Below are 18,666 nucleotides of genomic sequence, written 5' to 3'. Positions count from 1 at the left end.
GAAGAAAGGCGGAAACCAGGGCCGTGGAAGCTCCCCGGATTAATGGCGACCAATTGCAAGTCTAACATTTAGCTTCTAGTCTTTCTTTTTCCCGTCTTGGACAAGCCAGGACAGCGTTGAAGTGAGATGAGAAGATCGTCCTGAGACGAAAATGCGCGGGAATGGCTTGGTACCGGTGAACGAGTGGTAGCCGGGCTGCCGATAACTGGGCGCGAGCGAGCAGCTGAAAAGGTGCATTGAGTGCAGTTCAGTTGTTGTGCGCCGGGGGTGGTTAAGGTTTGTGTTTGCTCTCTTCAGCTCTCTCCTTCGGCCCCTCGCATCCGACCCGGGAAGTCTTTTTTTTTTTTCGAGGCTAACCAGTTGTTAACTCGTGAAGCCGACCAGTGACAATTCTTCATTGGCCTGGGTAGAAATTTGACGGAGTGTCTTCATGCACTCTCGATCAGACCTTGGATCCTGTGATAGGTGAGGTACCTTCAACTCCCAGTCTGCCTGTCCCGGTTCAATAATCTGCAGCTCGCTTTGATTTGGCCGAGCTCCCCCTTCAACCCTACCAAGCTTGTGGGAAATGGTCGATTCTCGTCCAATGATCGTCCAGATTGCTGATATCTCTGCCGCTGTTTTAGAGTTCACGAGTTTCAGAGCTGTGACCCTTTCTCTCCAGTCGCGCTTATGACCTAACCTGAGCTCCCAGCTCGAGAGCGATCGACGGGCCGTGTCAGAATCATTCTTTGCTTCGACGGCGAGCGTCGCCCAAGAGAGCAAAAAGCCGCTGTCAAAACGGCGGATGATATAACTACTCCCTTTCCTCGTACGACATCAGGTTCAATCCACATGCCTTTTTTTTTTCTTTTTTTTTTCCCTTTTCTTCTTCTCCTTCACCATTCCATAACTGACTGCTTAGCTGTTGTCTGCCGCTGAAGGTCGAAATATTTCTCCGACAAGGGAGTTACGAAACCGAAAGCCGTCCCCACTGCCTGGTCCTAGACAGCACTCCCCGCCTCCTTAAGACCTGCTGCTGTGCTACAACCCAGACCCTTGTCTTACCTTCACCTTCAAGGTCCTGTTGACTGGAGCAAACCTCCCGTGGATGATCTGCTTTGCCTCACCTCCTTCCGAACGACCGCTGCAATAGCCCTCTCTAGGCGGCTGGCTGTGAGAAGGAGCTTGTCCGGCGTTGAGATCCGCCTCACCTTTCGTCCTCTGAGGGGGGGAGGAAAAAAAATAATAATAATAATAATTTTTTTTTTCTCTTCTACCCCTTCTCACCGTCCCTTTCCTCGTCGCGTTTAAGGCCTTTTACACGGGTTAAAATACAGGGAAATAAGACCCTAGCCATCCCTGCGCAAAAGATCGAAGGTACTTTGGGGCCAACCACAAAAAAGGAATAATAAAAAGACTATTTATTCCTCCCACGCGCGAAATCGACACTCCGCGCACAAACATACGACTGGGATCGAGACAGGGCTTGCCCTCCGGGTTGCTTCGGGGAAAATTGCTGCCCAGTAACTGCTGAGCAAGCTCCGCAAAAAATCATCTACCGAACACTCGGGAATGAACTGCACGCATCATACAACACACCTTGCCTTGTCTCAGTTATTCTTTTTTCGCTGCAATCGGTACACTTTCTCTGCGATTATCTTCCCATCAATTCTGCCATAATTAGTCCGTGCTCATCCGTCCGATCAACGCCGCAATCCTTCCATCCTCTCCCTACCTCCTTACTTCTGCGGTAGTTGGGTTCCGCTATCGACAGATTTGCCCCAGAAAATGGCATCGAATTTAAGGCTCCAGCCGCGGTATGCCATCCTATTTTAAGTGTCTCCTTGCACCTTTGAGTCACTTCTTCTCTCCTACTCCTACCATGTCCTTTCTCCAACGGTTAGCAGCTTGGCTAACGGCTCTCTGGCAAATCAGGCGGGAGTACCACATCGTCGTGCTGGGCGCTGGTAAGTATTCAATTGTTGGATTTAATGCAACTGTGATCTGAGCTTCTTGATAGCTGATAAATATTTGGCTGCATGCTTTAGGCGGTGTCGGGAAGAGCTGTTTAACAGGTACGGGACTTGTGACCCTGTGTCTGACATCCTTATCGTCTCAGAAATCCTTTACCTCCCATTTCTAACCGCCCACTTCAAAAACCATTCGCTATCATCGGCGCCTAATTTGGAATTTCTATAGCACAATTCGTCCAAAATGTGTGGATTGAAAATTACGATCCGACGATCGAAGATTCGTATCGCAAACACCTTGAAGTCGATGTAGGTCCGATTCTTTCTATTCTCCTGCCTTCGCGAGAATTAACCTTCGACCATAGGGACGACAATGTGTTCTAGAAATGTGGGTTAGCCATCTTGGCTCTTTGTGAGCACTAATCTTTTGCAATATCACGGAGGGCCTCGTGTACCTCTGTCGCTACCCTGGCCTTTTAAGGTGCCCCGGTCATAATTTTGAGAATTAGCTGATGGAATCCAAATGCAGCTTAGATACCGCTGGAACGGAACAATTCAGTAAGTTCCTTGAAGACATTGAAGTTCAGCTAAGTTTCTAGCAAGTATCATGGCTGACTCGTGTGTTTCAGCTGCGATGAGGTACATACCCCTGATTATCAAATCGTTACCAATGCCCATGACTTTGCCATAGGGCTTGAGCGTCACCTGGACTGCTGAAAGGCGAACGGACATAAGCTAACAGAACGCTCGGTTAGGGAGTTATATATGAAGCAGGGTGAAGGGTTTCTCCTAGTGTTTTCGATCACAAGCATGTCCTCCCTCAACGAGCTGGCCGAACTCCGCGAACAAATCATTCGCATAAAGGATGATGAGAACGTTCCTATTGTGATTGTAGGGAATAAATCCGACCTCGAAGAAGACCGTGCGGTTTCGCGGTCAAAGGCCTTTCAGCTCTCACAACAGTGGGGCAATGCTCCGTATTACGAAACTTCAGCGCGGAGGAGAGCTAATGTTGACGAAGCTTTCATTGACCTCTGCCGGCAAATTATACGCAAAGACATCCAAGCAACGAAGGATCGGGACCGAGAACAGAATCCAGCGAGAAGGAAAGATGGCCAGAAGCGAAGCAAAAAACCAACCAGGAAAAAGGGAAAGCGACCCGACTGCGTTATTCTTTGAGAGCACGTCCTGGCTCGTCTTCTATCCTTTTTGGCCTCTCCCCGGTTTGCAACTATTTCTTCCTGTTTCCTTTTTAATTGTCCTTTCTCTTCTCTTCCATTTTTCTTCTTAGACATTTATTCCCCTCTCTTCAGTTCTTCTATATACATGAAGCTCGACGCACATCCGTATCTATTCTCCTTTTCTTTTTTTTTTTTTTTTTTTTTTTTTTTTTTTTTTTTTTTTTTCCAATGGGCCCCAGCCGCATTTGGATTTATCCTTGGATATCCTCCCCGAACCGTTGGGTCGGATTCGCAGGTATATATATATATATTCTGGTCCTTTTATATTCTTTTTGTCAAAAGAAAAAGTTTCCTTGAAAATTCGATCGTTTACTCGTTTGCACTCATCCAAGCCGTACGGGAGATTACTAAAAAATGCTGGTGATGGTTCGCCATGTTTGGAATGCCTGCCTCTGAAATGGATGACTTTGGACTTCCTATGTATATTTCTCTACTGTTTTTCCTCTTGAGGGCTCAATGATGCCGTCATCCCTTTTTTTTTTCTTTCTTAATATACCTTATTTCTTGTTCCTTCTATTTCTTTCTATTCTATATTATTCTACATTCTCCTTTATTTACTGCCGGACCGGTTGTTTTTTCAACATTTTGCAGGAAGACTTCTAGGCTGAGCTCGAATTTCTTCTCTTATCTTTCACACATAGAGCCTCAGCTTCGTTTTCTTGCTCTCTACATTCCATATATCGGGCCGAATCTTGCATCTTTTTTTTTTCTTTTTTTTGGATTCCTTCTGGCGATAATGGTATGAATAGCTTCTAGCATTCGCCTTCTTGGAATATATTTAATAACCTTTCTTCGCTTGATGCACCATAACGCCTATGCCAGGCTCCCCTTGCCACATTACTTCTGATGCAATACTCTTCAGTGTCACATGGAATAACGCCACTGTTTCCCAATACTCTTGCAGCGCAAACCATCCTCGGAAAAAAACCCATGGTCCTCGGCGAGGTCGTGAGATCATCGTTGAGACCAGACCTTTGGAGAATGAAAAGCCAAAAAATCTCAAAAAACAGGTCGTGTGGGGACAGATGCATGGAGCACTGACTCGTTCTGTTCGTCTGCGCATGACAAGGATGTACATGCAACTCAAACCTGACCAATGGGCCAGTGCACGCCTGAGCGTGCATAAGAGCTTGGTCCTGCATGTTTAATTGGATAGTGGCGATTCGGAAAGCAGAGCTATGCAGAAGCTTGAATCGCCTGCGCGCTGGGGGTGGTGGTGGTGATTCTCACGGAGTCTGCTTTCCGGAAAAGCAAAAAAAAAAAAAAAAAAAAAGAAAAAAAAAAGGAAAAAAGGGTATTTCCCCAATTTATGCACAGAGTAACCTAGCCTCTGGAGAAATTGAGGGGAACTTTAAGCGACCTTTTTTTAAAAGAAAAGAAAAATTATTCGTAGCGTATTTGACGGGAACTTGGATATACATTGGTTTACCCCTTTTGAGTCTACATAAACTGGGGACAACAATTGGAAAATCATAAACAGTTGATAACCGGGGATAAAAACAAAACACCCCCATTCCTCTCATCCCTCCCCTGACCAGATGCCACTATCTATATCATACTACTTCGAAATGTTTACATTCTGAACACACCAAACTTCGTCTTCGCATCTTCGGCCCTTCCACCCATGGAAGCGGCCAAGCTCAGGCCTAGGATCTTGCGTGTGTCCGCTGGTGGGATGACACCGTCATCCCATAACCGCGCAGATGAGAAGGTTGCTTCAGACTCTGCGTCAATGCGAGCCTTGAGGCTGGGATCAGCGGATTTGCCGACAGCAGCCATAACTGAGGAGAGCTGCTCGGAGCCCATGACGCCGATCTTGGCGTTGGGCCACATGTAGAGGAAGCGAGGAGAGTAAGCACGGCCGCTAAACACGTATTAGTTTATTACTTCTTCCGTCCATCTGCTGCATAGGAAGGGAGGTGAAACGGCAAGATAAGTAAGGGGGATATGAGGGCACCGGGGAATTTTCTTTTTTTTTTTGAAAAAAAGAAATGAAAGATGAAAAAAGCAACAAAATAACGTACCACATTCCATAATTTCCGGCGCCGGCACTAGAGCCAAAGACAACGGTGAACTTGGGGACATCCGCACATGCGACTGCGGTAACTAGCTTAGCTCCGTTCTTCGCTATTCCCCCCTTTTCTGCGTCTGCACCGACCATGAAGCCGGAGATATTCTGCAAAAATACCAGTGGAATATTTCTCTGTGCACAGAGCTCGATGAAGTGAGCGCCCTTGAGCGATGATTCAGAGAACAGGATTCCGTTGTTGGCCACGATACCGACTTGGGTGCCGTATATCCTGGCGAAACCGGTGACCAAGGTAGTTCCGTAGTCGCGCTTGAACTCGGCGAATTCGCTGCCGTCGACGATGCGAGCGATGACTTCATGGGCGGGGATCTGGCGGCGGAGATTGGTACCTACGATTCCGGCGAGTTCTGCGGGGTCGTAGAGAGGCTCCTTGAATTGAGCGGACGTGAGAAAAGGGAAGCTGGTTTTGGGATAGTTAAGGTTTGAAATGGACCTGCGAGCGAGGACGAGGGCATGGGCATCGTCGACGGCGAGATAGTCAGTAACTCCGGAGATGGAGCTGTGGAGCTTTCCGCCGCCAAGGTCCTCCGCGGAGACGACTTCGCCCGTTGCGGCTTTGACGAGTGGTGGACCGGCAAGGAAGATGGTTCCCTGATTCTCGACAATGATGGTCTCGTCGCTCATGGCGGGAACATAGGCTCCGCCAGCGGTGCAAGGGCCCATGACGACAGAAATTTGCGGGATGCCCAGGGAGCTCATTCTGGCCTGGTTGAAGAAGATTCGGCCAAAGTGGTCTCTGTCCGGGAAAACGTCCGCCTGATGGGGCAGGTTTGCACCGCCGGAGTCGACGAGGTAGATACATGGTAGCTTATTCTCCTGGGCAATCGCCTGGGCGCGTAGATGCTTCTTCACGGTGATGGGGAAGTAGGTGCCACCCTTCACGGTGCTGTCGTTTGCAACGATCATACATGACACGCCTTCCACGGTACCAATTCCCGTGATTATACCTCCAGAAGGAACTTGGTCGGCGCCATACATCTCGTGGCCGGCCAATGGCGACAGTTCCAGGAACGATGTGCCGGGATCGATCAACGCCGTGACTCGATCGCGGGGCAACATCTTTCCTCTTGCAATGTGCTTATCTTTGGCCTTCTGCGGGCCACCCTTGGCGATGGTAGAGTGAAGCTCTGACATCTTTGCCAGTAGGTCGTTCATCTGTTGAGCATTCTCTTTGAAATCGTGTGATGATGTGTCCACAGCTGTGGGCAGGACGGATATGGCGGACGCCTGGTGGGCATGGGTGTAGTTTGATATGGAGCGGGAGGAGTGGCGGAGAACAAAGAAGGCATTGGGTCGCTGTTGTCTGAGGGTGAGATGGGCATTGGAGGAGAGAGCACAGCGAAGGCTGCGGAGGAGCTTGGTGGAGGGAGCGCGGACTGAGGCCATTGTGTCTGAGGGCCCAATTGCGGGAGTGGGAGGGGGGAGGAGGGGAAGAGAGAGAAGGAGAGAGAGAGAGAAGAGGACAATTAGTTCAGACGGGAGGGTGGATGATGAAAAGAGATATTGCTCCAGCCTGGGGAGACCGCGAGTTCAAGAATTTTCGCCGTCTCGCGCAGAGGATTCGATCGCCTCAGTTCTCGTGCTCCTCGTTGTCTCGTCTTTCGTCGGCCGGCACATCCACACCGCAAAGCAGCGACCGCACAGAGCGTGTTTGGCGTGTTTGCTGCCGGCGGATCGGCGACAATAGCCGCTGGCAGCCGACGGGCCGGCCCCCCAGACGCGGAAGGTCAGCCGAAGCCCGCAAACCGCCTCCGCGCCGCCTGATCGGGCATTCGACTGCGACAGACCGTGATCCTTCGCTCCGCTCATTTTTCGTGATTTTATTTTATTTTTCTTTTTCTTTTTTGAACCGTCTATCCTGAGTCTCTCCCGTCAACTGCCACACGTCCTCTCTGAGTAACATGGCTGCTCCCTGTCTTCCCCGCCTCTTTGGCCGCACCGCCAGAACCCTCTGCAAGCCTAGACGACAGCTTGTCCCGCGCTCGTCATGGCGGGCCGCGTCCACCAAGCACCCGCAGGGCTTCGTTCCTCCAACAGAAGAAGACCTCGTGGAGTTGAGAGAGCGAGTTCAGGAATTCACCAGTAAGGCCGTTAAATGATGATCAATTGTCGCCCAAGGTGGACGTTGGTTAACCGTGCTCCGTAGGGCGTGAAATACCCGAGGAGGTTGCCGCAAAGACCGACCTAGAGAACAACTTCCCACCGGAAATGTGGCAGAAACTGGGCGAGGCTGGTTTCCTCGGGGTCACCGCAGACGAGCAATACGGTGGTCTGTCCATGGGATATCAAGCGCACTGTATTGTCTTGGAAGAGATCAGCCGTGCGTCCGGCAGCATTGGCCTGTCTTACGCCGCCCATTCCCAGCTCTGTGTCAATCAGCTGTCATTGAACGGAACTCCCGAGCAGAAGGCTAAGTATCTACCCGGTTTGATATCGGGAGAGAAAATCGGCGCCCTGGCCATGTCTGAACATTCCGCCGGATCTGATGTCGTGAGCATGAAGACGACCGCCAAGGCCGTTGACGGAGGGTATATCCTCAACGGCACCAAGATGTGGATCACCAATGGTCCCGATGCGGATTATATTGTTGTCTACGCCAAAACTGAGCCTACCGGTGGCTCAAAGGGCATCACTGCCTTTATCGTGGAGACTTCCTCCAAGGGATTCTCATGCGCACGAAAACTGGACAAGCTGGGAATGAGAGGCTCAAACACCGGTGAACTCATCTTCGAGGATGTCTTCGTGCCCAAGGAGAATATCCTTGGAACAGTTAACCGCGGCGTCAAGGTCCTCATGGAGGGATTAGACTTGGAGCGTCTGGTCCTCAGCGCCGGCCCTCTAGGGTAAGACACCCCAGGATCTGGTGTCCAAAATCCATTTCCAAAAATTTCTCCTGCTGACGAGTTACATTTAGTATCATGCAAGCTACCCTCGACCTCGTCCTTCCCTACACCCACACCCGCAAACAGTTCAACGCCCCCATCGCCCATAACCAACTCGTCCAGGGCAAACTCGCAGATATGTATACTAAACTTGCCGTCTCGCGCGCCTACACCTACAACACCGCCCGACAAATTGATAACTCCGCCGCTTCTCCCGAGGGCACTCAGATCCGCACCCAGGATTGTGCGGGTGCCATTCTCTACGCCGCCGAGCGTGCGACAGAGTGTACATTGGATGCCATTCAGTTGATGGGTGGTACGGGTTATATCAATGAGATCCCCGCGGGAAGATTGCTTAGGGACGCGAAGCTATATGAGATTGGCGCTGGAACAAGTGAAATTCGACGAATGGTTATTGGCAGGGCGTTTAACAAGGAGTATGCTTAAGAGGGCTTTTAGGGGGACCTTTGTTGTCAGCGATGATACCTATGTATATGGTCATCTACGTTAGAGCTTTATGTATAAAAATTTGCTATCATTTTATTTTTCCAGGCATTGAATTAATTTCGTCAAAATTCCAGTTGATCGCAATTTTTTTTTTCTTTTTTTTTTCCCTCACGAAACGCTCAAATCCCATCTGCGAGATTCGTAAAATGCTGTCCAAACCCAGAAGCAAAATAAAACTATCAACATCCATTATTGATCACCTGCGGATCCTTTTTACTTCAAGTTTTACGTTTTCCGCTGTCGTAATGACCTTCTTTTGCCAACTGACGTCGCTGCCGCCGTCGCCGTGTCATCCGGTCCTACTTGTGGAGTAACTTTTCTTGTTTTGGCTGTTCTTGTTTTGGCTGGCCTGCCTCTTTTTTTGATCCCCATTTCGCACTGTTGATCACCATCCTCATCTGCAGGTAGAGGGCTAGTAGCCTTCCTCTTTCTCCCTTTGCGCAGAGGCGGCTGCCTCTGTTCCTCACTTGATACAGAGTCGTTAGCGAGCATGGGAAAGCTGAGACAAGAGCTCTTAGGAGGACCCACAACGACCTCTATCCTTTGAGAGGGGAGTGGACGCGATAAATCCCTCCTTTGCTTTGTGGGGGTCGTCTTTTGGGAGGATGAACCGGTGGGAGACGGTGGTAGATCGTTGCAGCCAGCTTCGGCGCCGGGTGGAGGTGTGGGTTCCTCTGCGGTGGTCACTTGCTTCAAGCGGGACGGTGGTTTCCGTGTTACATGTCTGGATGGGGATTTGGGTTTGCGGGATTTGTCACCATGCGTGTTGGAGCGCTCGATGATTTCTTGTTCGGTGTCGTTAAAGTGGCAGGGTGGAGGCGTAAAGGAGCTATTTGGGTTCTCAGGGAAGGTATATGGACGTCCATACTCAATATCAACACCATCCTCCACGTCTTCCTCACCATGGGATGAGAGGCCTGAGTCGTTCGTTTTAGGTCCTTGCCGTATAGCGTTTCTACCTTTGCCTGGATGATGTCTCTCCTTCGGGGGCCCGGGCCTGCCGGCGGAAGGATGATGGTCAAGAGCTGGGGGTGATTTATTACGGTCTGGGTATTTGAATAATTCACGCCAATTTCCTAACAGGGAAACCGTCTCACCCTTGCCGGCTTCGTATAACTCTTCTCGACGCAACGAATGACATGGGGTGCGCCATATGACCCCACAGAATGAATCTATGTCCGGATAAGGCCTTCGACTATTCTTCGCGGGTCGCGCGTTGTCTTTGAGAGACGTGCGTTTTCTCTTTTTCCCAGAATATTTACCACCGTCGCTGTTTAGAGGTGTCTGGTCCTGTTTCTTCAGCAGGAACGGGTCGTCATCGTAATATTCGTCGGTGAAGTAGTCCCAATCCGATTCGCTTTCCAACGCAGCGTACAGAGCTTGGTCAGTAAGATAAACGGGCGAATGGACAGTTCCTTGAGCAAGATCATCCTGGTACAATGTCAATATAGGATATTCCCTTTCGTGAGGCAAAGCGGGAGCTGCTCACCGCAAGAGTGGGATCACCCTCGTCCCAGAAAATCCATTCTTCCTCGAAGGCGTCATCGTAGTATTCCTCTTCATCCGACATGATCACGGAGGGCTCGTTGAGGCGGGAATTGAACCCTGATCTCGAATCCTACACTGAGCCTCCTCAGATAGGTAGTGTGCGGAAGCTACCAGCGGAAAAGAACGCCAGATACAATGAGACAGATAGTCACACAGAACCGTCTCATCGAGAGCCAATGATGCTTGCCTTTCTCTGTATCTCTCTTATGTTTCACGACCAAGGTACTGCGGGGTTCACCTCTGTTGAATTCAGCTTCCGACAGGGCAAAAAGCAGCCCATGAACCTGACTAAGGAAAAACTGTTTATAATGTTAGATTGTGCGTCAGCAGAAAACAGCCGGCAGCAACACGCCAAACGGGATTGGCGATGCTCTCGTTTCTCTCCTCCTCTTCGCGCGCCGTCCAAGGCATTCTTCGACGTGTCCAGCTGAGACTCTGACGTAGTGACGATAGCACGTGACCTCCCATGTAGAAGGAAAGTTTGCCGAGGCTGCCACGTGACTATTCGGCAGTTACGCAGGGTACGGTAACCTTACGTCAGCGGTGTAATTTTCGGAGCCCCACGCCGAGGCTCGCTTTCCGTCGGCACCAACTCTATCTGATTAGCTCAGCCAGGCGGCGGCCGCGATCAACACGCCGATTCGGGACTTTTGGGGCGGACGAGCGCTGCGTCTCGGTGTGGGGGAAAAAGCAGGCAGGAAGGAAAAAAAAAGAGAAAAATAAGACTCCTTCACACCTTGCAACCAGCCTGGGAAGGTCATGATTTTGTCTTGATACCCTACCTTCTCAGCTTGTCCAGATACACCCTTCTTCCAACTCGGCCAGATGTCTCTTCAATCCTTCATATCCCGCCTTCCTCCTGCCTCCAGCCTTAGCCGAAGGGCGCTCCTCAGATCGGCCGCAAGGAACTCTTCTTCCCTTTCAAGCACCTCCGGCCGGGATGGAACATCTCTCAATTCCATTCTGATCGCCAATCGCGGTGAGATCGCGCTGTATGCTCACGTCCCTCCCCGTTTCCTCACCTTTCGACTGCGTCCTGGGCGGTGAACGGCTCGGATCAAAGCTGACTTTCGGATCAGACGAGTAGGAAGAACCGCCGGCCAGCATGGCGTCCGAGTAACCACTCTGTACACCGATCCAGATGCCTCCTCTCAACATGCGCTGAGCTCCCCCTTCGCTTTCAATCTCGGCGAGACTTCTGCGTATCTAGATGGAGATCGGATAATTGAGATTGCAAAGCGTGAGGGCTGCAAGGGAATTCACCCGGGCTATGGCTTTGTAGGGAACCCCTTTGTTCTACGTGTGTTATACTAAGATGAATCTGTTTTTTTTTGACTGACCAATTGAGCTTAGTTGAGTGAAAATGCCGGCTTTGCACAAAAGTGCACGCAGGCAGGACTCGTGTTTATCGGTCCACCATGGAAGGCGATAGAGGCTATGGGAGACAAGAGGTATGAATCAACCCCAATGCATCAAATCGAATTTTTTAACTATCATCTGATAATTACTAACCACATTGCATAGCCGATCAAAGGAGATCATGACCGCCGCCGGTGTACCCTGTGTACCTGGTTACCATGGGTCAAACCAGGATCCCGACCTTCTTCAGAAGGAAGCCGACAAGATTGGATACCCTGTTCTAATTAAGGCCATCAAGGGAGGTGGCGGCAAGGGCATGCGTATCTGCTCCTCCAGAGAAACCTTCCAGGACCAACTCATGTCCGCCAAATCAGAGTCGAAAAATTCGTTCGGCGACGACCAGGTGCTCATTGAGAAATATATCACGACGCCTAGACATATCGAAGTGCAAGTGTTTGCCGACAAGCATGGAAACTGTGTGGCTCTGGGGGAGCGAGACTGCAGCATCCAACGCCGACATCAGAAGATCTTGGAAGAGTCCCCGGCTCCACATTTGCCGCAGGCTACGAGAAAAGACATTTGGGAGAAAGCTAGAGCTGCCGCTTTGGCCGTTGGGTATGAAGGTGCAGGAACAGTCGAATTCATCTTTGATAATGACACGGGCGAATTCTACTTCATGGAAATGAACACTCGGTTGCAAGTCGAGCATCCTGTCACTGAGATGGTCACCGGTCAAGACCTCGTCCACTGGCAACTGTTGGTGGCCGAAGGCGCACCTTTGCCCTTGACCCAGGAAGAAATCGAAGCCAAGATCGCCACAAGCGGACATGCCATCGAGGCCAGAATCTACGCTGAAAACCCAGACCAAGGATTCGTGCCTGATTCCGGTCGCTTGATCCACGTCCGTACCCCCAAGCCTACCGAGGATATCCGAATTGATGCAGGATTTGTCGCGGGCGATGAAGTTTCTTCGCATTACGACCCTATGATCTCCAAGTTAATTGTCAGGGGTGCCAACCGAACCGAAGCTCTTCGAAGCCTCGCCGCTGCTCTCGAACAGTATGAAGTCGCTGGACCGATGACAAATATTGAATTCATCAAGCGGGTATGTCGGAGTGCGGATTTCGCAGCGGGTGAGGTTGAAACAGGGTACATCGAGAAGCACCGCGAGGAACTGTTCAGAAAAGAGCCCATCGAACCCGAGGTGCTAGCTCAGGCGACTCTGGCGTGCTACTTGGACGGCAGCCTGACCGGACCGGCTGGCTCCGCCGTTGGTTTCAGCCCTGCTTATCAGCAACGACAGTTTGCTTTTGTGCAGGCCACCGCACCGGGAGAGCCGGAAGGAACCCCGTTCAACACCCAGATCGAGCAGACGGAACCCAACAATTTTAACATCACCGTCGACGGAAAAACGTTCACGAACGTTCAGAGGCGGGTAGGCACCGCGCAAAATGTGTTCACATCGTTTTTCCCACATACGAGACTCGACACGACGGTGATCCGAGACGAAGATAACGTAACTGTCTTTCAGCGGGGAAAACAGTATCGGCTAAGAATCCCACGCGCCAAATGGATGGAGAAAGCACTTGGAATTAAGGATGTTGCAAACAGCGTGATCGCGCCAATGCCATGCAAGATTCTGCGAGTGACGGTCGCAGAAGGCGACACGGTGGAGAAGGATCAGCCACTGGTTGTCATTGAAAGTATGAAGATGGAGACGGTGATCCGCGCTCCTCACAACGGCATAATATCGAAGGTGGTACATAAACAAGGGGTAAGCTCTTCCCAAAGCAAATTTCTCTGGATTCCAACACTAATTGCGGTGTTACATAGGACATTTGCAAAGCCGGGACACCGCTAGTTGAATTTGCCGGCGGCGACGAAGCGGGAAAATAGAATTTTTTTGATTTTATTAGTTGATACGGAGTAGTGCGTCTTTTTTTTTTTTTTTTTTGTCCCCTTTTCCCGACCTTGATTTTATTTTATTATTATTCTTCCCCCCTCGTGTGGTGCGTTAGGGTAGGTAGATACGATAATACCTCAAATGCGTTTGCCAGCAATGTGTCGGAGTTTATTATGTATGTACAGTATCACATCAGTCACATTATGGAGAGGCTCAATGGGCCGCAGATGTCTCAGATGCCATGCTGTCCTTATCTGTAACAACACTAGGGGAGGTGACAAATGCACAGTTGTGGCGGTTTGCTGCCAGACAAAGAATCTAGAAGGGCTTCGATCACGCCTTCGAAGGTGGAGGCCGCTGGCAGAAATCCCTTCACCTCATCTGACCTATTTTTAACTGGGCAAGGCCGATCCCCACAGCAGGTCTCCACCGCCGCCCAGGGTTGACCCCGAGTGGCCCGGAGTTCCAGGTAAAGCTGCGTTAAAGCTCTGCCCTAAACTCCTCCCGCTTCCGGGGGCCTTCGTCAGGGGGCCAGACCATCGTGAGTCTTCCCTGGCTACACGTTGCGAGTCCTCCATCAGATGACCTCCAAGGATCAGCATCGTGAAATAATACTAGGAGCTGCTTAGCCAAATCGGTGTGGCTCGTGAAAGAGTCCCAGGGAGAGGAAAAAAAAAAAATAAAAAAGAGGGAAAAAGGAGGAGAAAGGCCTTGTTCTCTTCTTCAGCTGAAATTTTTTTTTTCTTTTTTTCCTTCTCCCTTTCAGCTCCTCCATCCCTCCCCTAGTCGTCGCAAACTCGGAGAAGGAATCTTCTTCTTTCTTCACTTAACCTTTTGATTCTCGCGCTTCTTTGCTAGCTTTGACTCAAAAACTTTTGTGTCCCTGAGGTCGAAACTCTGATATCTGGCCCTGGTTCTTGGATTGGCTTTCTCCCATAACCACCCCTTCTTCCCTGCTTTCAAAAGGACTGGCTGCGTGAGTGTCCTGGCCGCTGAGATCATTCAACATCGTATCGTACCATTCAAGCCCGTACACTCATCGCCCTCTTCTTCTCAATTGCTCTGATTTTGACTGTTTTTTTAAATTTTTTTTTTTTTTTTTTTTTTTTTTTTCAATGCTAGGAGTGTCGATCCTAGCCTTCCAGCGGACATAAAAGCTCTGGCCCTCACTTATCAAAAAGAGCCCCTCCAGATTTTCCACAACCACCACCGGGAATGTTCCCAGTTTCAGTCTCTCGCCATGTATCCCATGGTTTGAGGACTGCTTTTCCCCGAAAACTCACCATCACAATCCCAACAACCCGTCTAACCCCCGTCTCAACCCGCTTCATCTCTTCTACCCCCTCCCTCTACGATTCCAACAAAAACCCGCCAAATAACAGCAAGAAGTATCCCTCTGAGTCATCCTCTGCAGCTGCCAGTGTCGAGGAAGCCACTGAACATGAAGGCCGCTACGCTCGCACGGACGAAAGCGTTCGCGTGGAATATCCCCCAGACGATGAGATGCCCCCTACTCCTGTAGTCCAAGGCCGCGGAGGAAGGCATTTCAAGCGAACATTGGCGTCATACTCGCTGGAGGACCGTGTCTCGGTGGTCACCGGTGGAGCAAGAGGACTGGGATTGGTCATGGGACAAGCGCTGGTGGCGTCCGGTTCGGATTTGGCAATTGTGGACTTGAACAGTAAGTCATGACCTATTCGCTCCTCCACTCCTTTTCTTTCGTGCATGTTCTCGCTTTTTCATTGCCACAGTGCAGTAATGTGTCGGAAGAGCCTCTGCTAACTACCGAAAATTTTCAGTCCAAGAGGCGCAAGAACAGGCCAAGAACATGCTCGCCCAGTTCCAAGCTGAGAATCCAGGTCTCGACGAAAGATCGCTTCCTAAAATCACCGCCCATCAGGCCGACGTCGGCAACCCAGATTCTGTGGATAGCAGCGTCGCGGAGATCCTCAAGGAGCACGGCCGTATCGATCATCTGGTCACATCTGCGGGGTTCACTGAAAACTTTGACGCCGTGTCCTACCCGCATGATCGCATGCAGAAACTCTGGTCCGTCAACGTTGATGGGTCATATCTTTTTGCAGTTGCTGTTGCCAAACATCTGATGGCTCGCAAGTCGCCTGGCAGCATTGTGTTCATTGGAAGCATGTCTGGTGCCATTGTTAACGTGCCTCAGCCACAAGCGCCGTACAATGCTGCAAAGGCTGCGATAAGGCACTTGGCTGCTTCCTTGGCAGTTGAATGGGCAAGTGTGGGAATCAGAGTGAACTGTATCAGTCCAGGATACATGTTGACTGCCCTGTAAGTTTTTGTTTTGTTCCCTTCTCGTCTCTCCTTGTTTGGCCCCCTTTCAGCCTTTTATAGCTACGTTACCCAATGATTCACGCTTATTCTAATCGCTGTGGCTACGCAGGACCCGCAAGATTCTTGACGACAACCCTGATCTCAAAGAGAAGTGGACCTCCCTCATTCCACAAGGCAAAATGGGTACACCTGAAGACCTCATGGGCCCAGTGACGTTCTTATTGAGTGATGCGAGCAAATATGTTACTGGGGCAGATTTGAGGGTTGATGGCGGGTACACTTTGACATAAAGTCAATAAATGCCCACTCAAATCACCCACCCCTTTTCCCTTCGAGTCCAAGTTTTCTCAGTCGGTTAGGTCTATTGAAGGGATGGTATTGTAACATTGGCATTGGTGTTAGGTTGTTTGAACATGGGTGTGGATATTCAGCTAGACTAGGGGGTTTTTTTGCTTCCTTCATAGAACACTTGTATCGTCCTCACAGACTTAAAATGAAAATGGAATAACAACACCCGCATTAAATTATTCCCATTTTACTGGCAGGTAACCACTCTTAACCATCCAAGATAATCTCCTAAGTGCCTGGACACCGAAACCATTTTAATGGCACGCCCAACTCTTCTGCAAGATTTATTGCTGACTGCCCCAGCCCATCACGTTTGTTTGCATTCGCCCCTTTCTGAACCAAGAACCCGATCATATCTCTACTTTTCACCCATACAGCATCATGTAGTGCTGTCCTCCCAGCATATAAGCTTGATACATCCCACCCCAGCCTCATCATGTCCTCTACCAGTATTTTAACAGCGCCCAATTTACCTCGTGCAATTGCTTGCTCCAAGGGAGGCCGACCAAGCCGGTCAACGGCGCATGAGTTCGCTCCTAACTCAATAAGATATCGAACTTTGTCCACTCTGCCATCTGTGGCTGCAGTGTGAAGTGGAGTGGCGCCGTCAGTCTTGGGCAGGAATAGATCTCCGTTGACTAGTCTGACTCGCCCAATCACGAGTTCCAATGCAGCGGCGTTATCTACTCGAGCGGCATACGCAAACGGAGTGAGGCCGAAATTGTCTTGGGCCATGATATCGGCACCCGAATCAAGTAGGAGCTTTATTACTTCTGTTTTCCCTTCGCAGCACGCCAGGTGGATCGGGCGGCGCCCGTAGTAGTCCGTTGCGTTGACGTTGGCACCGCTGTCGATGAGGGTGCGTGCGATGGTGTCGTTGCCGCTTTCGGAGACAATGTGTAGAAGGGTAAGACGTTGGTCATTGGCGGAGGAGTTAATCTTGAATTTCGAAAGATGGTTAGCAAAGTAATCGGTAATGTAGAGTGACTTCCAGGCGCGGAGGCAGGGAAGTGCGCGAAAACGAGAGATGCAGAATGGTTTTGCCTGGGCGCCGCGTTGCTCAGAATCCACGGCGGGCGGATAGGTCATTTTAGCTAGAAGGATGCCGTAGAACTTCATGGCAACCGCCACCTCATCGGCGTTGAGGAGGTGACCCAGCACTTCCGATCGAAAACCATGTTCGGTTGCAAAGCCTTTGTCGTAGAGCGTTGGTGTTAGCATTTCAGCCGCGGTCCTGTTTGTCCGGAGGAAGCTATTCAAGTCTGATTCCTCGAGATAGCCCGCAATCTGAAAGATGAGCTCCCCGGGCAGATCTAGGAGAGACATCCTGTCACTTGAGGCACATAGTCCCGTGGAGTTGTCGGCATGCGGAAAAGGCTTGGTGGGGCTTTCTCTGGCCGATGCCCAGTTACACGCTCAGCAAACCATCAACCTGCGCGCGATCCAATCCAGCAAGGCGAATTTATCCTCGAGCTCGATCAGTTGCGGATGGCGTTTGGCTTTGGATGACCTCACGCCATCCTGTCATTGACCTTCCCCGCAGCCGCATCATGCCAAGCCCTTTAGCGTAACACGTTTGGTGGGGCCCCACAAACTGCGCTAAATTGCTTGGCGTGATCTGATAAGATAAGCCGCAATCTCAATGTAACGCGTCACGCGTCGTGCGTCGGGCCGTCTTTGCGGTTCCGTGTGAAATGAATGAATGGATGGATATTTCGGGCCTGAACCCGATTTGGCGAGGATGTACAGAGTGTACTCTGTACTCCATACTGATTTGGGATTCGAATGATGTGCCTTTATCCCGTCAACGTGCCGGATTACTCGGTGAAGTCTGGGCTCACTAAGCCAATGAGCCCGTCCAAAGCTTATGTTAAACGTTCACGGATGGACAGATGCCTGCTGGAGTTCAGCAGTGTTTCTATTATTAAGATCTTAAATTTCATTTATTTGCTTTCTGGTTTTATTGGTTTATCGAGATCAGCTACATGGGAAGTGACCTGTAGCGCTTCTATCTCTCCCCTGAATTTAAATACGATTAAAGAATCCCTTTAAGCTCATCTCCTTTATGCCTATTTCTCTGTGCAGGATTCATAGTTTCTCCCGATGACGCAAGCTCGAAGATCTAGTCCCGGCGACAGGGCTAGAAGGCATATTAAAAGGTGGCAACGACTGCTTCCCGACCGGTACTTTCGCCCTCAAGAGTCGCATGTATCCTGGAAAACCTCAGTCTTTGTCCTACCAGCCCAGAAAAAGCAATGCCTTTTCGGTCTGCTCGTTCGAAGCTGAGAGTTCACAGTTCTAAGTGCATGGGTTATGTGCTGGACTCATGGACACAACGTAGTCTAGGTGCGGAAGGACAGCAGTTCGAATCGCCCTATCTGTGGGCGCCCAAAATGATGTTCGGACATCCAAGAAGAGCTGGTGGTTCGCTCCTCTATTGCATTGAGTGTTCGCATGACATGGCATAATGGTGCTGAATGAACCAGGCGTGGTATGTACATTCAACTCTCTGCAGCCCCAAGCATGCCGTGCT

At 50.3% G+C, this 18,666-nt stretch overlaps 7 protein-coding genes across 7 annotated transcripts; 4 read left to right on the top strand and 3 right to left on the bottom strand.

Annotated features, from left to right (window-relative positions):
• The first annotated feature begins 2,583 nt into the window (after positions 1–2,583).
• RSR1 (Ras- protein rsr1) lies at positions 2,584–3,256 on the top strand. The gene is made up of 2 exons (XM_003069928.2): positions 2,584–2,591; positions 2,708–3,256. The coding sequence occupies exons 1-2, from the start codon at positions 2,587–2,589 to the stop codon at positions 3,129–3,131; spliced, it is 429 nt and encodes a 142-aa protein (XP_003069974.2). The 5' UTR covers positions 2,584–2,586; the 3' UTR covers positions 3,132–3,256.
• Positions 3,257–4,593: 1,337 nt separating this feature from the next.
• Positions 4,594–6,858, bottom strand: MCCC2 (Methylcrotonoyl-CoA carboxylase beta chain, mitochondrial). Its single transcript, XM_003069929.2, has 2 exons — positions 5,218–6,858; positions 4,594–5,057 (listed from the first exon to the last, which is right to left on the bottom strand). The coding sequence occupies exons 1-2, from the start codon at positions 6,666–6,668 to the stop codon at positions 4,766–4,768; spliced, it is 1,743 nt and encodes a 580-aa protein (XP_003069975.2). The 5' UTR covers positions 6,669–6,858; the 3' UTR covers positions 4,594–4,765.
• A 203-nt stretch (positions 6,859–7,061) lies between these two features.
• On the top strand, positions 7,062–9,136 carry D8B26_006057 (uncharacterized protein). Its single transcript, XM_003069930.2, has 3 exons — positions 7,062–7,364; positions 7,429–8,125; positions 8,197–9,136. Exons 1-3 carry the CDS (start codon positions 7,184–7,186, stop codon positions 8,609–8,611), a joined length of 1,293 nt encoding a protein of 430 aa, XP_003069976.2. The 5' UTR covers positions 7,062–7,183; the 3' UTR covers positions 8,612–9,136.
• D8B26_006056 (uncharacterized protein) lies at positions 8,660–10,619 on the bottom strand. Its single transcript, XM_003069931.2, has 2 exons — positions 10,161–10,619; positions 8,660–10,102 (listed from the first exon to the last, which is right to left on the bottom strand). The coding sequence occupies exons 1-2, from the start codon at positions 10,239–10,241 to the stop codon at positions 8,897–8,899; spliced, it is 1,287 nt and encodes a 428-aa protein (XP_003069977.2). The 5' UTR covers positions 10,242–10,619; the 3' UTR covers positions 8,660–8,896.
• Positions 10,620–10,861: 242 nt separating this feature from the next.
• D8B26_006055 (uncharacterized protein) lies at positions 10,862–13,724 on the top strand. Its single transcript, XM_003069932.2, has 5 exons — positions 10,862–11,211; positions 11,299–11,497; positions 11,573–11,670; positions 11,744–13,352; positions 13,412–13,724. The coding sequence occupies exons 1-5, from the start codon at positions 11,045–11,047 to the stop codon at positions 13,472–13,474; spliced, it is 2,136 nt and encodes a 711-aa protein (XP_003069978.2). The 5' UTR covers positions 10,862–11,044; the 3' UTR covers positions 13,475–13,724.
• A 443-nt stretch (positions 13,725–14,167) lies between these two features.
• Positions 14,168–16,607, top strand: D8B26_006054 (uncharacterized protein). Its single transcript, XM_003069933.2, has 3 exons — positions 14,168–15,162; positions 15,281–15,782; positions 15,895–16,607. The coding sequence occupies exons 1-3, from the start codon at positions 14,697–14,699 to the stop codon at positions 16,073–16,075; spliced, it is 1,149 nt and encodes a 382-aa protein (XP_003069979.1). The 5' UTR covers positions 14,168–14,696; the 3' UTR covers positions 16,076–16,607.
• Positions 16,297–17,459, bottom strand: D8B26_006053 (uncharacterized protein; the record flags this gene model as incomplete). The annotated part of the gene is made up of 1 exon (XM_003069934.2): positions 16,297–17,459. The coding sequence occupies one exon, from the start codon at positions 17,457–17,459 to the stop codon at positions 16,362–16,364; it is 1,098 nt and encodes a 365-aa protein (XP_003069980.1). The 3' UTR covers positions 16,297–16,361.
• Between the last annotated feature and the right edge of the window lie 1,207 nt (positions 17,460–18,666).

This window comes from Coccidioides posadasii, chromosome 3, assembly GCF_018416015.2.
Source record: "Coccidioides posadasii str. Silveira chromosome 3, complete sequence".
NCBI classification, from domain to species: Eukaryota; Fungi; Ascomycota; class Eurotiomycetes; order Onygenales; family Onygenaceae; genus Coccidioides; species Coccidioides posadasii.
Note: the sequence above shows the minus strand (reverse complement) of the source record. Positions and strands in the feature narration are given on the sequence as shown.